Here is a 17,859-nt window from a genome sequence, read left to right on the forward strand (position 1 = left end):
CTGAGAGGATGTGTGTGTGTTTTGTTGTTGTTATTTTTAATGAACGTGCTAAATAGTGTTACAAGTTTTACATGTATAAATCAATTGCTTGATAAATCCTGTCTAGCGCATGGGATATAATCGAGAACAGAAATGGAGGGTAGTATGACAAAGCCATTAAAAGTACTGATAAGGGATAATCTAAGGAGGTAGGGGGTGGGAAGGTCTCAGTCGTGTATGTTTTTTTCTTGTCTCCATAACGTGTATGATTTTTTTTAATCGTTGTATGCATTTTTTTTTTCTGACTTCTGGTTTGGGCTGCATGCATTTTTTTTTTTTCTTTTTTTTGTTCCTTACTCACCCATCCCCTCCCCCTTCACTTTTCTATCCGTCCCTAAGTTATAGGGAAAAAAATATAGAGCCAATTGTCCGAGGATCGAACCTTCTCAGATGATACGAGAGGAAAAAAAAGACCATACTTCCAGAAATACGCTGAAACACCGTATGGCAGCTTAAGCTTTAGGGCTAGGCTGAAGATTTCGGGCCCCAGCACCGCTATCTAGCGAACTGTACAACACAAAGGAAAATGAGGTACCCGCGCATTAATGGGAAGCAATAACCAGGATCCCAGGCCTGTCTTAGTCGGTTACGCCACGCACAGCTCGCTGAGATATAAACTGAAAAATATTTTCACGCTAGCATCTCTTGTGAATTAGCGTGTTGCTATGGTAGTTTGGTAATGTTGTCATCGCATGCACAGCACGCTGTGACCAAGGTACCACCTTTAGCATTTTGCTCTGCTTTGCTTTGTTACGCACGTGCGTATGATATCTTTCGTGTTACTCCTTTACTCAGTCGTGCACGTGCATATTTTTTGTGCTCAGAAACAAAAAAATATGTTGAGTTATGTTGAAATGTGCTCGATCTAAAAAGGTGAGCTGGATCTATCGGACTACACAGCCCGGAGGGACCAGAGAAGTTTTTCTCTCCACCCGGGTGCATGGGATGTCTGTGGATTTAGCAAAGTGAGAGCTAGAAACTAGTACACAAAATGGCGGCGCGCACTTCGAACCATTGATCAAGATGGACGAAGAAAATGACACACAAAAAGCTAGAGCAGGTTTGTTGTCATCAATTTCTGTCAATTTACTATCATAAACTGCTGAAATCTAATCCGTATGTTTAAATACCACATGTGTGACATGTGGTAGAAGACTTCTTGTCCGATTTCCCTAGTCTGCGACGCAGGCTACTAAAGTATTAGCTTTTGGTCCCTTGCTTCGTGTTCGGTTGTGAGGATAAATATCGAGGTCAACACAAAAATCTTCTGAGAATTCTCTTGAATGATTTGAATTTTAACTTTGAGAGCGAATCTATCACCATGAAAGTTTAACTCTTTTGTTCTTAAATCTATTTTTATCAATTGAATATGCCGGGTCTAAAGGTCTAAAAGGCTGTGTTATTGTCCTTGTGGTAGGGTGGTCCCAATGCCTTGTATAAATATATAAGTAATAGCCTTTTTTCTGTCTTTCCGTGATTAGTGAGTGCAGATGTGTTGTGTGAGTTTCTGGAAGCAGCATTTCATCTAATTCTGTATATCAGAGAAGTTTACCCTCCTGCTATTTTTGAGAGGAGGAAGAAGTACAATGTTCCTGTCCAGGTATTTACTGTCACCAGGTCTTAAAGTCTCAAAGTCATAACACTTAATAGCTTGCGCTAATTCGTGACCATAGGAAGGTTGCTATAGACTCGAAATTAGAGATTTCAAAGCTGAACTGGGCTGAAGATTTCAACTTTGAGAATCCTGAAGAATGCGTACGAACTTTAAATGACAGGTTGTGGAATTTGTTTCATCAAAGTTATCCCTGTATCAAGGTCAAGATGTCATCCAGAGACCCACCCTTTATGTCGCCCTTAGTCAAACATCTCTGTAATATCAGGAACAAGACTTCACGGTTCTGCAGTGAGGCTGAGAACACCAGATGCCAAAAAAGAATTAATAAATTAATATGCATGAACCAGGTGATGTCTGTTCAGAATGAGAGCAAAGAGCACTCTAGGGGCTCCAAGGGATGTTGGGACGTAGTGAATAGGATAACGGGGGAGAAATCGCAAGGGACACTAATAAGTATGGTGTTAAAGCCAGATGAAATTAACACCTATTTCCAGGCCATTAACACAGATGATGCATATAAAGCTCAGGCCCTAGTGCCGATACCTGAGGGTTGTAAAATCCCTTCTATCAACAAGCACAAAGTCACAAATCTCTCAATCCATCAAAAGAGAACTGCTTCTGGGCCTAATGAGTTCCCATATTGGCTCTGGCGGGATTATGGTCATCACCTGGCACCTGTCATCACCAAAATCTTCAACAGCTCTCTGAAACATCATTTTGAAAATGGTTTCTTCTCTGTGGAAATTGGCTAATGTGACACCCATTCCCAAGGAACCGCCCCTATACGACTGCAGTCAGTTACAGCCTATATCATTGACTAACATCATAATGAGAATTTTCGAAAGGCTGGTTTGCAAACAAGAAGTGTCATCTGCTCTGAACTCACAAATACAATCTGATCAGTTTGCCTACAAGAAAGGCCACAATACTACCATGGCCCTGCTTAAGTGCCAACCCCATTGGTTAAACTGGCTGGACAAGGAGGTTGACTTCGTCAGAATATTTTCTTTGATTACAGCAAAGTCTTCGACTCTGTTTCTTATGTCATCAACTGGATTGTTAGCTTTTTGAGTAACCGTAAACAAAGGGTGGTGGTTGATGGAGTGTCCACGAAGTTTGTTGACATTAATAGAGGGGTTCTTCAAGGCACTGTGTTGGGACCTGTCTTGTTTTCTATTATGGTGAATGACATTATTCCGGTGAACCCTAGTAAGATCCTCTTAGTTAAGTACTCTGATGACATCACGCTGAGCATTCCCCAATGTCATAACTCTGCAGATTTATCTTAAGTTACAGTTCAGAATATCAAGAAGTGGTCAAAGGAAAATAGGACGACGTTAAATCTCTTCAAAACATGGGAAATGGTAGTCGGAGGGGGAGCAAAAAAGCCCATTCCAGAACCTGAACCAGACATAAGTATATGAGGAACTTAAATTACTAGACATGACGTTCAATTAGCAACCATGTAATTGGGACACTCATTTTGAACAGATGATTTCTAAAGCCAGCAGTAGGTTATATATTTTCGCAAGTGGATCGTTTTTGTAAACGAGCTGCTAAATATGAGTACACAAGCAGTTATATGCCAATTGCAGAAATAATCAAGAGATAGGGATGTTAAATTATGGGAGAGGGTAACTTCAGATAAAAACCACAGCCTGAGTTATATGCTGCCAAAACGAAAAACCCAGAACCTGAGACAAAGGGGACACGAATTAATCTTGCCACTACATAGTAAAGATAAAACGTTTCAAACGCTGTGTTATAAAAAGATGTCTTTTTAACTTTATTTAGTAGAGTATTATATTAAGTAGTTAATTATTTGTAACCCAGCACATCTGTCTGTTGGGATTATTTTTAATAAAGATATTATTATTATCATCATCATCATCATCATCGCCATCGCCATCGCCATCGCCATTGCCATTGTTATTGTTATTGTTATTGTTATTGTTAATACTGAAAAAAATATGGTGGTAATTGCAGGTCATCCCTTTTTTCTATTAGTAATGTTATGTTATGGTATTTTCAGATGAGTTGTCACCCTGAGCTCAACAGCTACATCCAAGATGTACTACAAACTATTAAGCCTCTTATCGAAAAGGTACCATTATTATCAAAAGTGTTTGCCCAACAGTTCCATTGATGTTGTTTCTATTTTTTTTTTTTTTTTTGCAAAATTACGATTCCTAGAACTCTGAATTTTACTTTATAAATTTCAGTGAATTTCCTTCTTTATTCTTATGTGTGGATCATTTTTTATTAATTTAGTTTTGTCTAATTTTATACAGGGTGAGGTCCAAAAGATATCCTTGGTTATTTCTGACAAGGTACTTGTAAAACGAAAAAGAATATTTACTGAAGATCATAATAGTCATCACAAAACTGTCTTTTCCTTCCTTAGGAATACCATCCAATCGAAAGATTCAGCTTTGAAATTGGATGTTCCACCTTATCACTAAGGTATGCTTAAACTTTCTCTTTTCATGAGAATACAGGTGGTTTCACATAAAACAAGTTTTATATGCTATAGTAAAGAGCCTTTACAGTCTATTGTATTTGTTATCAGAGGGGGGGGGGGGGGGGGTACAAGACTGCTGCCAGTATCACTTATGTAAATCTCAGCCCTTTCCTTTAGCTGGCCAGTTCATGCTGCTTTTAAAATTCTGCAAACTCTTGATGATTTTCAACAGCTAAATAACCTTCTGGATTCCATCACTCAAAATCCTTGAAGCGAATTCATGGCCAGCATTCAAAGGCCAATAACAAGTGCCAAATGTAATTCTGTTAGTTTAAATGACTAAAGCCGAAAAGCAGTGCTAGTAGCAGTTAAAAATTGTTTACTTGAGTTTGCAGATGAAAATGTCAAGGCCAGTTGAGGAGGTAATGGCTTCAAATCAATGATAATAGATAAATATTTCTGACGGTTCACACGAAAACGAGACTTGGCTACATTAACATACCGTTTTCATTCCTTAATCGTGCGCAAGGCCTCTGTTACGCAAACGAAAGCTTGCTGTTTAGCAAGAGCAAGCTTCCCATTAAGCGAGCACTAGCTTGGCATTACAACAGCGCAAGCCTTCTGTTCTTTTTTCCACGAAATGGCAAACTCGCAAGCTTTGTTTTCATTTGAACTGTCACATTTTATGTCTATATTACAGCAGTGATAACCTGCTGCTGAATACTGAGTCAGCTTTGAGGGGATTCCTGCTTAAAATCAGTGTCTGTGATGCCTTACTCAAGGCTAACCCTCCAGGTATGCAATACATGACACAATCACATCTTAAAATCACAAGGGATGTTCCTCTATTTTTAGTTGTTTGGAGTCTTTTTAGTGGGCCTTTTTTATTTCCATCTATTGACTGATTGTGTTTTGTTTCCAGATTGTACTTTTTCAGTGCTTGTCCACACGAAAGAATCATCTTATCTGGAACTTCAGAACCAGCCGGCACATTGCCAGGTATAACAGTCATAATAGCCTTCTACCAGATGACACATTGCCAGGTATAACAGTCATAATAGCCTTCTACCAGATGACACATTGCCAGGTATTACAGTCATAATAGCCTTCTACTAGCCAGCACATTACCAGGTATAACAGTCATAATCCAGCTGACACATTGCTAGGTATTACAATCATATTGTTTTCTAGGTTTGCCCTTACTCTGATCTCTTGTGTACGAGCACTTTATTAGAGCTGCTGTAATGGAGACTACAGAGGTTGCTTGGACAAGTGTTGTCAGCATCGGTTAGAATTAGAGCCCTCTGAGCTATATAGCCTACCCTTAATCACAACAAGAGAGCGTGATAGTAGGCAAGAGGTGTCATGGTCCAAGTTCCGTATGTTATTATTCATTGAGTAATATCTTTGCAAGATTTTTGGCATTTTCAGTTATGCCTAGTGCACACTAGCGACATAACGACATGGGCGCGCGCACTATGTTTAGCCCGACATAACGGCATGGACATAATGACATAAAAGAAAAAACTTGTTTTTTTCTCTTACGTCGTTATGTCCATGTCGTTATGTCAAAGATAAGAGTGCGTGCGCCCATGTCGTTATGTCGATATGTCGCTAGTGTGCATCTCGGGGCCCAAAACCTATAAAGCCGGTTAAGATTCATAGAAAAAAAAAACCTTGATAACTGCCTTTGATAACAAGGTGCTTGCGTCTTAAAAGCTATTTTCCAATGTACTTTATTATAATTTTCAAAAACATGTTATGTAGTTATAGCTAAGTACACAATATTTCCTCGATTTGGTCAAAAGATGGGTTGGTCTCCTACGACAAAGGGCAAGTATATCTCAAGTCTTATTTCCGCTTATAGGAATTCCCATGGATCAGCGCGGATAAGGAGATGACGTCGATGAGGCATGCTACCATCATACCTCTGAAATCAATGGCCTCACCACTTCTACAGGTGACATGAAAATAGAATACTCGTGTGCGACATTTCTCCCAAATTTTTAGTCTCCTCGCAGCCGCTTTTGATATTGGTCATGCAAGGTTTCTCTCTCACCGAAACTAAAGCGGCTGCAAGAAGTCTACCAAAAGCTCGAATCCCCTCCCCTCCCGCCCTCTCCAAAAAAAAAATATCAATAGAAAAAATTGAGCATGCAAGCCACATCGAGTTATCAACGCGTATGCCAACTTGCCGCAAAAAAAAAGAGCCGGAAACAAAATTGTTACCTGCCCGCCACATATTAAATGGTCAGTCCCTAAATGAGCTTTCTTAGATAAATAGCTTTTGATCACCTTATTAAGTTGTCGTTTCCTTAAGACACGTTTTACGTCACTGCAATTTTAGTTAAAAGGATTTACTAATTGTGTTAATATATTTTGTAGATGCAGTTGTTTGTGGAGGAAAGTGATCTCAAACCATGAAGGTAAATCGGTTTTTTTGTTATTATTTCTTATGTATTAATGGACAAGATGCCGGGGTAACATATAATGGACCAAAGCAAGAAGGTAGTAGCAGGGAAGAATTCAGTATTGGTAGTATTGCTTGTGCTACGGTGCTCTTTGGCTTCCAAAAAGACAGAAATCGTAATAGCGTCATTCTACGAACTCATTTCGCTTGCATGAAGTGTGTCGAACAGTAGACTTATCGTTCAGTTAATGTTTAGCTCTTTTGATGTTGATAAAAATGGATTGAACATTGAGTTGTTTAAAAAGTAAAACTTGATCCAGATAAATTAATAAACATAAAATAGAAATAAATAAAAAAAAACAAATAAACAAATTAGAGTTTTGAAGCGAATGCGATCTTATTTAATGCTGTTCATTGTTATGATTAATTTTGTTATAACCTTTGCAATGCAAATATTTATTTTTGATTTAGTAAACTCGCCGTGACATGTGTGTACTAAGTTTAGAAACTTAATTTGTCATTTATATCACAGTTTCCCCAGTGACTTAACTTTCATCCCTACCATCTCTTCATTCACTTAATTGCTGGTGTTCTAAATATAGCACAATCGCGCTAATAGAAAGAAGGCTTTTAATTCCTTATTCCCCAAAGGTGTGTCTGATCATGAACAATCTAAAAGTCTAAGATTTCCAAAACTTTTTAGATATGTCTAATACTTAGTCGCAATATTTTCCAAGGCATTCTCAATCGTAATATTGATATACACAAAAAAATGTTTTACGGCAACTTGAGATTTTAACAAAAGCAAAAATTAGAGTAAAAACTCGGGTGATGAATTGCATTGACCTACTGGAAAATTTCCTTGCTAATTGAATTTGGGTGTGACTTCAATTAGTTATTATATAAAATATAAAATAGAAAATAAACTTTCCTCTACTGTCCCGCCCCGCGTCGCTTAGACTTTTTTTAGACTTCATCTAAAAGCTCGCGTTTCTTATCACAACTTCCTGTTCTTGGCCATATTATGGTTATATATCTTTAGTTCCTAGTGTTTTGACAACCTTCGACCTGGGTTGTCTGATTTGTAATGAATACGACGCACTTAACCGATTACGTGCTCTCATCAACCGATAAATATTCGTGTCTTTGCCATCTAAACACTACATCTTGAAACACTAATAACACTACAATCTAAACAACATATGATGTAGGAGTTAGTTTGGCTGGTGTTAAACTCCGCCTTTCAGGCTCGCCTTTGCAGGCTCGTACAGCTGCTAGAGGTTTCAAACCCCGTTATCATAACAAGTTGTTCAGTGCTCATAAAATTTGGATGATTTATTGCAAGTGTGAAAAGGCGACGAAGCGTTATCGAAAAGTAAGAAAATTACTTTAATTTTTCGCTTATCTTCTAATGGCTGTAGTATCTCTTTATTTCTTATCGAAAAGGTAACCTCCAGTACTATGTTGTTATGGCTCTTTCCAAAAGATGGTTGTTGTTCTAGTTGAAATATCAGTACGTTCGTGCTCTTGACTTCTCGTGAGGTTGAGGATTGTTCTGATAGCGTAAACTCTCTTGTATGTTGTGTTTTACTTAGTGCTTTGGCTATCCAAGAAAATATAGCATTTGTCAATTGTAATTCCTATTTACCTCGATCCAAGAATTTGTTTGGATAGCGTATATACTCATGTGTGTTGTACTTTACTTCGTGTATCGATACCTAGTATCTTGTACTTAACAATGTCTATTGGCGATTTCTAGGAAATATAACCACCAATAGCAATTCCTGTTCGCTATCTTCAATTAGTTCGCGATGTTTATCACCATATTTGCCTACTTCTTTAATGAAGCTATTTGGTAGGACGAATTATTTCCTGCAGTTTTACAAATAGGCTCGTGGGTTCATGAAGAAGGATTCTCCCCACAATTTGGAATATAGCCAAAAACAAACGAATAACGATTTTATTGGCGAGACAATTGTCGAGAGAGTTTCATTGCCGTACATCAAAGAGGACATACATGACGAGGCATTGAAATCATTGAGAGGTCATCAGGTTTGCTATCGTCTAAGTCACGACCCATCGTCATTTAATGTGAGATTCCACTCGAAAGCGGCCCGCGGATTACCCAGCAAGAGCACAACTTTAAGGCGTGTCTAATCCTCTAAAGAAACTTTTATTACGAGTTTGAAAAAAAAATTCGAAATTTTTACTTCTCGCGTACCGGTGGATAACAGATATTAATTCAGATATTAATTGCGCAAATGGCACACAACGACATCTCGCTATCAAGGACAGTTTGCGACGTTTTATGACAGAAAGCTCCATATATTTCTTGTAAAATCTAACGCGCTTTCAATAACGACTGTAAGGATTTTTTTTTCGTGTGTGTTATGCCATTAAGGTTTTTATATCACGTTAATAACGAATCACAAGGGTGTTCAATCATTTCCCAAAAGAGCTACATTAGCCCGCAATTTTTTTTAATAAAATGGAGGACAAAAACAGAAAAAAGATTTTGCCAACGTTTCGTACTTTATTGAGTCCTTCTTCAGGGCGGTTACATAAAGTAGTTTCATCACGCGTATCAGAGAATTAGCCCTCAAGAGTAATACATTTCCTTTAAAAGATTTTTATTCATCTGTTTCGAGGGTCTTTAAAATCAAAAACTGCAAATTAGTTTAATATAAAAGGTATACTCTAAGGAAGCGGAGTCCTTTGGATGTTTTTAACTACGCATTGAAAGCATTAACAGTATCTAATTAGAGAATTCCCTAAAATGGTGACGCTCCTCATTTCCACTTGGGTTATGGCTACCGGTATTCGGTTCCGTTCACTCCCCTTTGTCCATCATTAGCTCGCATTACGCAGCGTGCATCTACACTGAACTAATATCCATTTTCAACTACAGCTTGTTTTTCTGATATTGCAATGTTATCTGGGATTAAGGTGGCTTAGTGGAGCTTAAACTTTGTTACTCTCTTCTGATGATTTTACCATACTCAACCGACTTCCATGGAGAGAACACCGCCACGAGAGAAAGCGAGGAATTCCAAACGCGTCAAGCGTGCAACATTTAAAAAATTGTACGATCTACATCAAATTATTCTGTGATTTGCTATGAAACTAAATGCTAGCAGAAAACTTTGTTGATATTGTTGCCGTTTTGTATCTTTCGCCATTGTGTCTAGCAAAATAAATGACCTAGGTTATGTTGTCATTAAGCGAAGGCGCACCGTGTGTGATCGTTTTACCGAGAATACCACATTTAAAAATAGATGAATTGTCATAATAACACAAGAGCAACGTTCTGAGACATTGATAACGTACATTCAAAGTGCAGTAATTTGAATAGTGTTTCTTTTGTGCCAAGACTGTCGAGACCATCTACTTTCATTTCAACTGGCAGTTTTTCTAAGGAATAATCATTTATTTTTATCACATCTGATTTCCACTTACTCTCGAGGTAATAGGCGATGTAGATCATTCAAGGGTCTGGGCGCAAACCTCACGGCAAACTTTATCAAGCTTCGATTAGATCATCTCCAAAGAATAAGTGATTTCATCGTCTAAGGTTTTCAAACATTGCACTTTGAAGGGATTTTTTTTTAACGCGAAGATTTTTTGTCATGTTATAGAGATGTTATTCCTTTTTTCTTTGAACCTGTCTTAGAAGTCTTGTAGCATAAATGATGAAAATATCCGTTTTTTGTATAATCGTATCTTTCAATTGAGACATTTTGCAAGACTCGTTACTGTAATATTTTTCTAGCGCACTCCCCTTCATCAGGTCATCAATCTCTTTAATTTTTGTAATGAAAAATGAGAAACAGGTAATTCGAACTCGCGACACTCGCTTGACATTGTTTTTTTTTTTCTTTATTGTCTACCAATTTATGAATTCTTCGTCCAATCACCCTTGGCTGATAAGCTAATTCCACATAGATTTTATTTACCTTGTGTCCTCTCTCCAAAACTCTTAATTCACCCAGTGGCGGTAGATGGAAAGCTAATTGCCGCAAGAGAGCATTGAAAGTCTTAAGTTCGGGAAGTCGTTTTTTGTGGTTGTTTTAGTCAGTGAAAGCTGAAAGTAGCATTTAGCGAAAAGGTAACCTTATTGCTTTGGAAGAAATTGAAATTTGGCTTCTGATCTCCAAAGTAAGTTAAGATTATGCTAATGATACCGGAGGGTTTGAGGTACATAAAGATCTGCTTGTGATCAAGGAAGGAAATCACCACACTGCGTTTGGACATTGCCCATTTAGTGAGTATTCAGATTGATGTTACATTTTTCAGTTTTGGTTCTGCAAAAATGTTATCATTATTAAAGTTACAGGAGATATATAATTTGTCTTTCCCTTAATCTTGCTCCTCAAAAGAAGCAGTCTTGTTGATCACATCGAAGGAGTAATTTGCGCGGATTTTTTTCCTTTTTTGCTTTTAAAATTGAATTACGCTTTTTGCAAGCTTTGGTGGTGGACTCCAGTAAAGCACCCATGATCTTTGAAAACGTGTACATTTTGATTTATCGCTTCTGTGATTGGGGTGTTATTTCTATTTTTCTTAAAATTTAAAATATATTTGTAGTACCCGCTTTATGTCTATATTACATACGAGGAGTATTCACTGCTCAACATATTTTAGCTATGTTTTTGAAAAATATATATCGGTATCATTGCTTTGCAGATTTAAAGGAAAGGGTTCCTAATAAATTTATTTAGAAATCTTGAGGTTTTTATTGCAAAAAGAAAAAAAAAGATATGAGACGTCAGGGTTTTGTGTTAAATAATGAACTTTCCTGTCAACAAAATACATTATTACCTTTCCGCATATGGATTACCTTTTGAATGTTTGTCTTGAAATTGTTTAGATTGTCAAACAGTGCATAGGCTGTGAAACGTCAACATATGCGCGAAGATCGTTACATGCTAATATTATTTGTTCGACTTTTTATTGCTTTTCTGGTGATCGGTTTGCCACCTGCTTCGCCTGGCTGCTGATAAGATAACCAAATGGTCTGCTTCTAGAAAATCATTGGATGTACAGGGTATGATTTTTAAAATTATGATACTTCTTGACTATAGTGCGCGAGAGAAGACTAGGACCCACGAACATTCAGCTTGATAACCGGTTTATTGTAGGAGTTATGATTCTTTTTGTGGAGTCATTGACTACACTTGGGCTAAGAGTTCTCTTGTGAGACCTATGAGAAATGAAGAAAGTATTTTGCACAAGGAATAACATTAATTTATTAGACGCCCTAAAACCACCCGTTTTTCGGCCTTACATTGAAAAATGTCTTGTAAAGTAATCGAAAATAGCTATTAAAAAGTCACCATTGTCCTGTAACGTAGATTGTCAGCTGTGCATGTGCATGTTGACGCCTTTCATGATTAGCGCCTTTTATAATTTGTGAGCGGCCGCCAAATCACAGGTATTGGGGTCATCGTTAATGTTTGCATCAAATAGATAAATCACTGAACTTTTGTTCATTGTTCTGTTTGCGTTTAGGTTTACCTAAGGTGTGAATGATCTGTTATTGCCCTTACACCCCTAATGGATGTCTGGATAAATAAACAAACAAACAATTAAGCGTACAAGGTATATAAATAACTCATAGCATTGGAAACCAGTCACGATTTGTTAGCTCATTTGTGGCCTCGCGCAATGTTATCACTCGGGTTTTACTCTAATGAGAAAAAAAGCTGTACATTATTATCGGTAGATTCCCAGCTTGTTCGAATGAGAAACGTTTTGAAATATATTTATCTTTTAACCTCTAGTTTAGGTTATCGACTATATTCACTTTTTCGCCTTTTTTTTTCATGCTAAAGCCTGTTAATGGGAATCAAGATTTCCATGTTTATTCAAGTTGAGTACGTAGATGTTTTTTTTGTAATTAAGTATTCAGACATCAGACATCACGTATATATTTCGCTCTGTTTGCTTCCCCTTGGTTTCGTCACCTTTCTCGTATAAACTTATGTTGATATTAATGTTTCCCAGATGACGCATTTCCACTAACACCCTCTGATACCTATTTAAATTCACAGCTTCCAGTCATAGATAAGATACTTTATCAGTTCTTGCAATCTGAACAATAGCACAATCGAATCGCAATTCCAGTAACATCGCCCCAACAGAGGTGCCGAGGCTGGGAAGTGCTTATTTGGCCTCTTGCTTCCCCAAGTTGCACACTATAACTCGGTAACTGGAAAGCATTCCCTTTGAGAGCTCCCGGCTCGATTTGCCTGCCAACGCGTCAGACGGGTCATAAGTAAGTGATACTTGAGACTTTTGTACGGGTTTGAACGTTACGGTTCTGTGTTGAAGAGATTCTTGTCTTACAGAGGCACGTTTTGCTTCACGCACAAAGCGACATTTTGAGGATGATGAATTGAGTGTATGTAGACGTGTAGGATTTCAACAAGCTATTTACTTAGCCTAAACTGTTATACTTTTTAAGAGTTTCACGTTCTTGTGACATCGGGACGGCTTGTGCCGCCGTACAAGTACCGCTAAACGTATGTGTATGGTGTTGACCTTGTTTTAGTCTTGCTTTGTATGTTTGTCGAAAGAGACGGAATCCCAAGCACTAAACAGACAGTGTGCTAACTGTTATGTGTTTCGACACATGCACGTTTTGGTGTGCAATCTGCAAACAAATGTTTCAGTTCTATTTGGTCCCATGCGTATAAGCCGCGTAAATTAATATTTGACTGGCTTCCTATCGTATTGCCAATCATAGCTTGACCAAACCAGAAGATTGATAGGCATCTAGAGCGACCATCTCATTTTCTGATTGGCTAAGCACGTGAATAAGAAACAGTGGTAATGCACTCTTTTTTTTCTTCATAAGAACCTTTTTATAATAACCTCCGGATTTCACCAAGCAGCGAAATATTGTTTTGCTAGTTGCGTTTTATAATCCAGAACCAAATTGTGTTCATAATATCAACCATGAATATCTTTATTATTTAACCATTTTTTCATACACTTTATAAAGTATCTGAAATTTAAGAACATTCTTAAGAATAATTCCAGCCTTGAAAAAAGAACTACCCAGCCTCAACTGAAAATCAGACGTTCTTAAGATGACAAAACAAACGATTTCCGTTTTCACTGTCAGCATCCAAAAATATGATACTTCCAATTGGAGTGTCCCGGCCCAGCCAAATTAAACCAAAATTGTGTGCTTTCGAGGGTATCCTTATTGTCTGGACTCTATAAGGCGTACGATTTTTTTTCTTTTTAGCGTGTCAAAATAGCTTGCATCTGAAGTCACGTCGTACTACGTAAGCTCAACAGTTCCATCAAGTACTGGGGGGGGGGGGGGGGGGTTCAGGGTAAAAGTCGTCGGGAAATTCGAAAAAATACCCCTAAAAATACCTGCACGACCAAAAATTTTGACCCCTAAAAAATACTACGATCATCCCTATCAGTTCCCGATCAGGTCGACATGTGAAGAATCCCCCCCCCCCCCCACCCACCATTGGGTATCAACTGTTGTACCAACTGACACCTCCTATTCATTTACTCGGAGTTGTTCGCACTTAACTCTCAGTGCCCCGTTAGTAGAGCGAAAAATAGTTTGACCGCCGTTCGTGAGTACAGCAGAATTTCTCTGTTACTATTTCAAGTTAGGCGCGCGGTTAAAATCTGTCAGTAACGAAATACAAAACCCAGTGTGTCTGTGTTCTTCGGAGTTTACAACATCAAAACAATACCTTTTTTGTCGTGAAATCGGATTTTCTCGCTTCAAATATTGAAGTTTAAAACTAAATCACATGTTTTTAGGGGTACATAAGTTCCACTAGATAGGTAGATACGTGATCCACTTTAATATACTAGCGAGGTCGGTAGATGCGATTGATTCTCGACCCATCCATAGTCACCTTGCTATCTATTAGCTACCATCATGCACCAGGCATCCGTTGGCGCCCTCCAAGAGCAGCTTATTGCTTAACACAAGAGATCGGATATCGATCTGATCCTCGTGAAAAATGCTAGCCAGGCGTGTGCGTGTGACGCGTGCGTCTGGATCCCTCGTGGCGCCCAGCACGAGAAAGGTTAAACACTTCGCACTTTGAAAAAACGCAAGTCTACCATAGGGCATCCGCTAATCCCAGAACTAATCGGGATGTTCCAATCTCGCAACGGAACCACGTAACTGCGAAGCTTTCTTATTATGGCCAAGTGTTGAGTTAGTGAACCAACTCTGCTTTGACGCTGTTTACTTCCCGCTGCGTATCGTGGCCATTCGGTGAGTGCTGATATTGCGACACGCTCTGATGTGTGCTCTGCAAATTTTTCGTGATTAAATGAGGACGGTATTTGTTCCCGGGCGTTTCTTTTTCATTTAGTTAAAACAGAGGCTCAACACGATCTTTTGATAAGTTGATTTGTTTTATCAGGTGATCTGTTGTCGAATAGGTCATTTGTAATTTATCTATCGATGCAAAAGGCTTGATTGCCAGTCTAATTCAGTCGTCTATACAGCTTGAATGACGAACAGTTATATATAAAGGTCAAGAAAGAACAACGTAGCTTTGATAATAATAATATAAAACCTGATTATTGAGCACTTCAAAACATGATTACTATGTTTTATCCATTTTTGAGATACACTAGCTTGCTTAGTAAGCCCACCCGTAGACCTTCTCCACGAAAACGCAACTTCAGTTTTAGAAGCCTTGGTAGGAATACAATTTATAACGTGGGACAAAAAAAAAGCATGAACTTTGCTTCGCGGTTTGTGGTTGTTTTTTGAAAACGATTATTAGATTGTTAGGATCTCGATTGCTATTGCAACGAGTATGATGACGGAAAACTCGTATATAGACAAAACAGTCAATATTATTATTATTATTATTATTATTATTATTATTATTATTATTATTGTTATTGTTATTGTTATTGTTATTGTTATTGTTATTATTATTATTGTTATTATTGTTATTATTATTATTATTATTATTATTATTATTATTATTATTATTATTATTATTATTATTATTGTTATTGTTATTATTATTGCTATTATTATTGCTATTGCTAATATTATTATTATTATTGCTATTGCTATTGCTAATATTATTATTATTATTATTGCTATTGCTATTGTTATTGTTATTGTTATACTCGTTGTCGTCGTTGGTGTTCTTGTCTTTGTCATTGTTGTTGTTTTTGTCGTTGTTGCTGTTTTTGCCGTTCTCGTCGTTGGTGTTGTCGTCGTTGGTGTTTTTGCCGATGTCGTCGTTGGTGTTGTCGTCGATGTCGTCGTTGGTGTTCTTGTCTTTGTCGTCGTTGGTGTTTTTGTCGATTTCGTCGCTGGTGTTTTTGTCGATGTCGTCGTTGGTGTTTTTTGTCAATGTCGTCGGTGGTGTTGTCGTCGAAGTCGTCGTTGGTGTTCTTGTCTTTGTCGTCGTTTTTTTTGTCGTTGTCGTCGTTGGTGTTTTTGTCGTTGTCGTCGTTGGTGTTCTCGTCGCTGTCGTCGTTGTTGTTTTTGTCGTTGGTGTTTTTTTCGTTGTCGTCGTTGATGTTTTCGTCGTTGGTGTCGTTGTCGTTGGTCTTATTGTTGTTGTCATCGTTATTGTTCTTGTCGTTGTCTTCGTTGGTGTTGTCGTCGTTGGTGTCCTTGTCGTTGTTGTTGGTCTTATTGTCGTTGTCGTCGTTAATGTGCTTGTTGTTGTCGTCGTTGGTGTTGTCGTTGTTTTCGTTGATATTGATGTTTGTGGTCCTTGTTATGCTATGCAGATGCTGAAGGTAGTAGTCGTAGTATTCAAAACCGATCGTAGTATTCAAAACCGTTCACTTAAAATATATTTTGTCTATTTCTAAACACATAAGTTTATTCTATAGCTGTATGCAATACGCCGCCAAGGCAATGAAGGTACTTCTCGATATTCAACATTTTGGCGATTTGTCTTTTTTCTCTGTTCAGCGATTGGCTGCGTTGCAAGATGTCATCTGAAATTGAGACGATTTTTAGGAAGCAATTTACCTTGCCTTACGGCTATCGACCGATAATTCTCAAAGATTAATGACGTCGTTTAGAGCAAATAAGACAATGTTATCTTTGATATGCTTGATTAAAAAAAAAATTATTTTTAAAGGAGATATAGTTCAGGTTGCTTTGATTTTGTCCCATCAGCAAAGTTACTGACGGGTTACACCATGACTTAAAATCTCTAAAATTTGTTAGAATATTTAACTGTTCTCTATTAAATTTTCTGTGTCCTGAATTTCTTTCATTTTTCATAATATGATGTAGTAAGCTGTCCAATTTTAATTTTTGCTTTCTCTCATTTCCCTTTCCTCGTTTCAGTAGAAGTTTAATGTCATCCGTGATATTAATTTTGTCATGGAAGGAATTCTGATAAGACATAAAGTAGTTAAACCTCCGGCCCTCGAGTATGGATAACAGTTTATGAGAGCAAATATTCTCAATTTAGTGAAATGAGTTCCTAGTACGGACAAACATAAGAGGGGTTTATATTGGTTTGAACAGCCTTGTCTATGTTAGTTCATTTAATCATTAGCAGCAAGACTGAGACTCAAACGCATCCTGAAAAACATCCCCCTACAACGAATTCAGGTATAAGAAATAAGTCATTAAAAGTTTCACGTTATTCATAATGTAATAGTGCATGTCAGTGCGTAGGATGGATGTGTGTTTCATTGAGGTTTATGTTTGGATATTCCAGAAATACGTTCTGTGCTAAACGTTTATCGTAATGAATAGCTGACATAAGGTTTTTTTTTTTCGGATGAGGAATAGAGCTACAGTGGAACAGGAGTGGCCCAAAAGAAGAAAATTCATCGTAGGTATCTTTTTCCCCATTTTTTTTTATAAAATTTATTGTATTTGGGCTAGGCGTAAAGGAGAGTTTTCATATGAGGGTATCGTTAGATAGAGTACTAGGAAAATCTATCGAAAATGTATCGCAATCATCGCTTAGAAGTCGGAAAGTAATTTGTATCAAGACTTCTTCAGGCAAATCTTATCCGTCAGTCCCCCCGAGTCGCCTTGATTTTATCGATAGCCTCATTTGCCACAAACCAAACAGATATCGTTTTTAAGTGCCAATAAATGCGAACATAAATGAAAAAGATAAAAGTACTCAAAGTAACATTAGGAAGGGCTTATTCTTCAGTAAAGGAACATATGATGAATTGAATGCTTTTTCTAAGAAATATATAGTTTGAGTTTAGTTTCGAAATAGCTTTTCCAATCACGTCTTCTAGTATGAGTAAAGTTATAATTTTTCACCAACTGTCATCACCAGTTTACATTACATACATCAACTAATCAGCATTCATGTCGCTTTTCTAATA

At 37.6% G+C, this 17,859-nt stretch overlaps 2 protein-coding genes across 17 annotated transcripts in view; one reads left to right on the plus strand and one right to left on the minus strand.

Moving 5' to 3' along the window:
- The first annotated feature begins 875 nt into the window (after positions 1–875).
- LOC5510202 (mitotic spindle assembly checkpoint protein MAD2B) overlaps positions 876–17,859 on the plus strand; it is a 29,572-nt gene continuing 12,588 nt past the window's right edge. Inside the window, exons 1-10 of one of the 16 annotated variants that reach the window (XR_007313991.1) lie at positions 876–1,099; positions 1,521–1,639; positions 3,687–3,758; positions 3,946–3,984; positions 4,059–4,117; positions 4,816–4,910; positions 5,038–5,114; positions 5,983–6,075; positions 6,501–6,541; positions 17,303–17,349. Coding sequence is in view for 3 of the 16 variants with exons in the window: in XM_048733616.1 (XP_048589573.1) it covers positions 1,063–1,099; positions 1,521–1,639; positions 3,687–3,758; positions 3,946–3,984; positions 4,059–4,117; positions 4,816–4,910; positions 5,038–5,114; positions 5,983–6,075; positions 6,501–6,539 (630 nt within the window). In the remaining 13 variants the exon portion in view is untranslated. Of the gene's footprint in view, positions 1,100–1,520; positions 1,640–3,686; positions 3,759–3,945; positions 3,985–4,058; positions 4,118–4,815; positions 4,911–5,037; positions 5,115–5,982; positions 6,076–6,500; positions 6,542–7,451; positions 7,901–8,209; positions 10,787–12,322; positions 12,800–13,884; positions 14,786–16,179; positions 17,350–17,859 lie in introns of those variants that run through there. The other 15 variants (XR_007313990.1, XM_048733616.1, XM_048733614.1 and 12 more) reach the window with 15 other exon arrangements.
- On the minus strand, positions 12,076–16,109 carry LOC125572978 (putative uncharacterized protein DDB_G0283051). Its single transcript, XM_048733228.1, has 2 exons — positions 15,611–16,109; positions 12,076–12,086 (listed from the first exon to the last, which is right to left on the minus strand). The coding sequence occupies exons 1-2, from the start codon at positions 16,107–16,109 to the stop codon at positions 12,076–12,078; spliced, it is 510 nt and encodes a 169-aa protein (XP_048589185.1).

Source organism: Nematostella vectensis, chromosome 10 (assembly GCF_932526225.1).
Source record: "Nematostella vectensis chromosome 10, jaNemVect1.1, whole genome shotgun sequence".
Lineage (NCBI taxonomy): Eukaryota > Metazoa > Cnidaria > Anthozoa > Actiniaria > Edwardsiidae > Nematostella > Nematostella vectensis.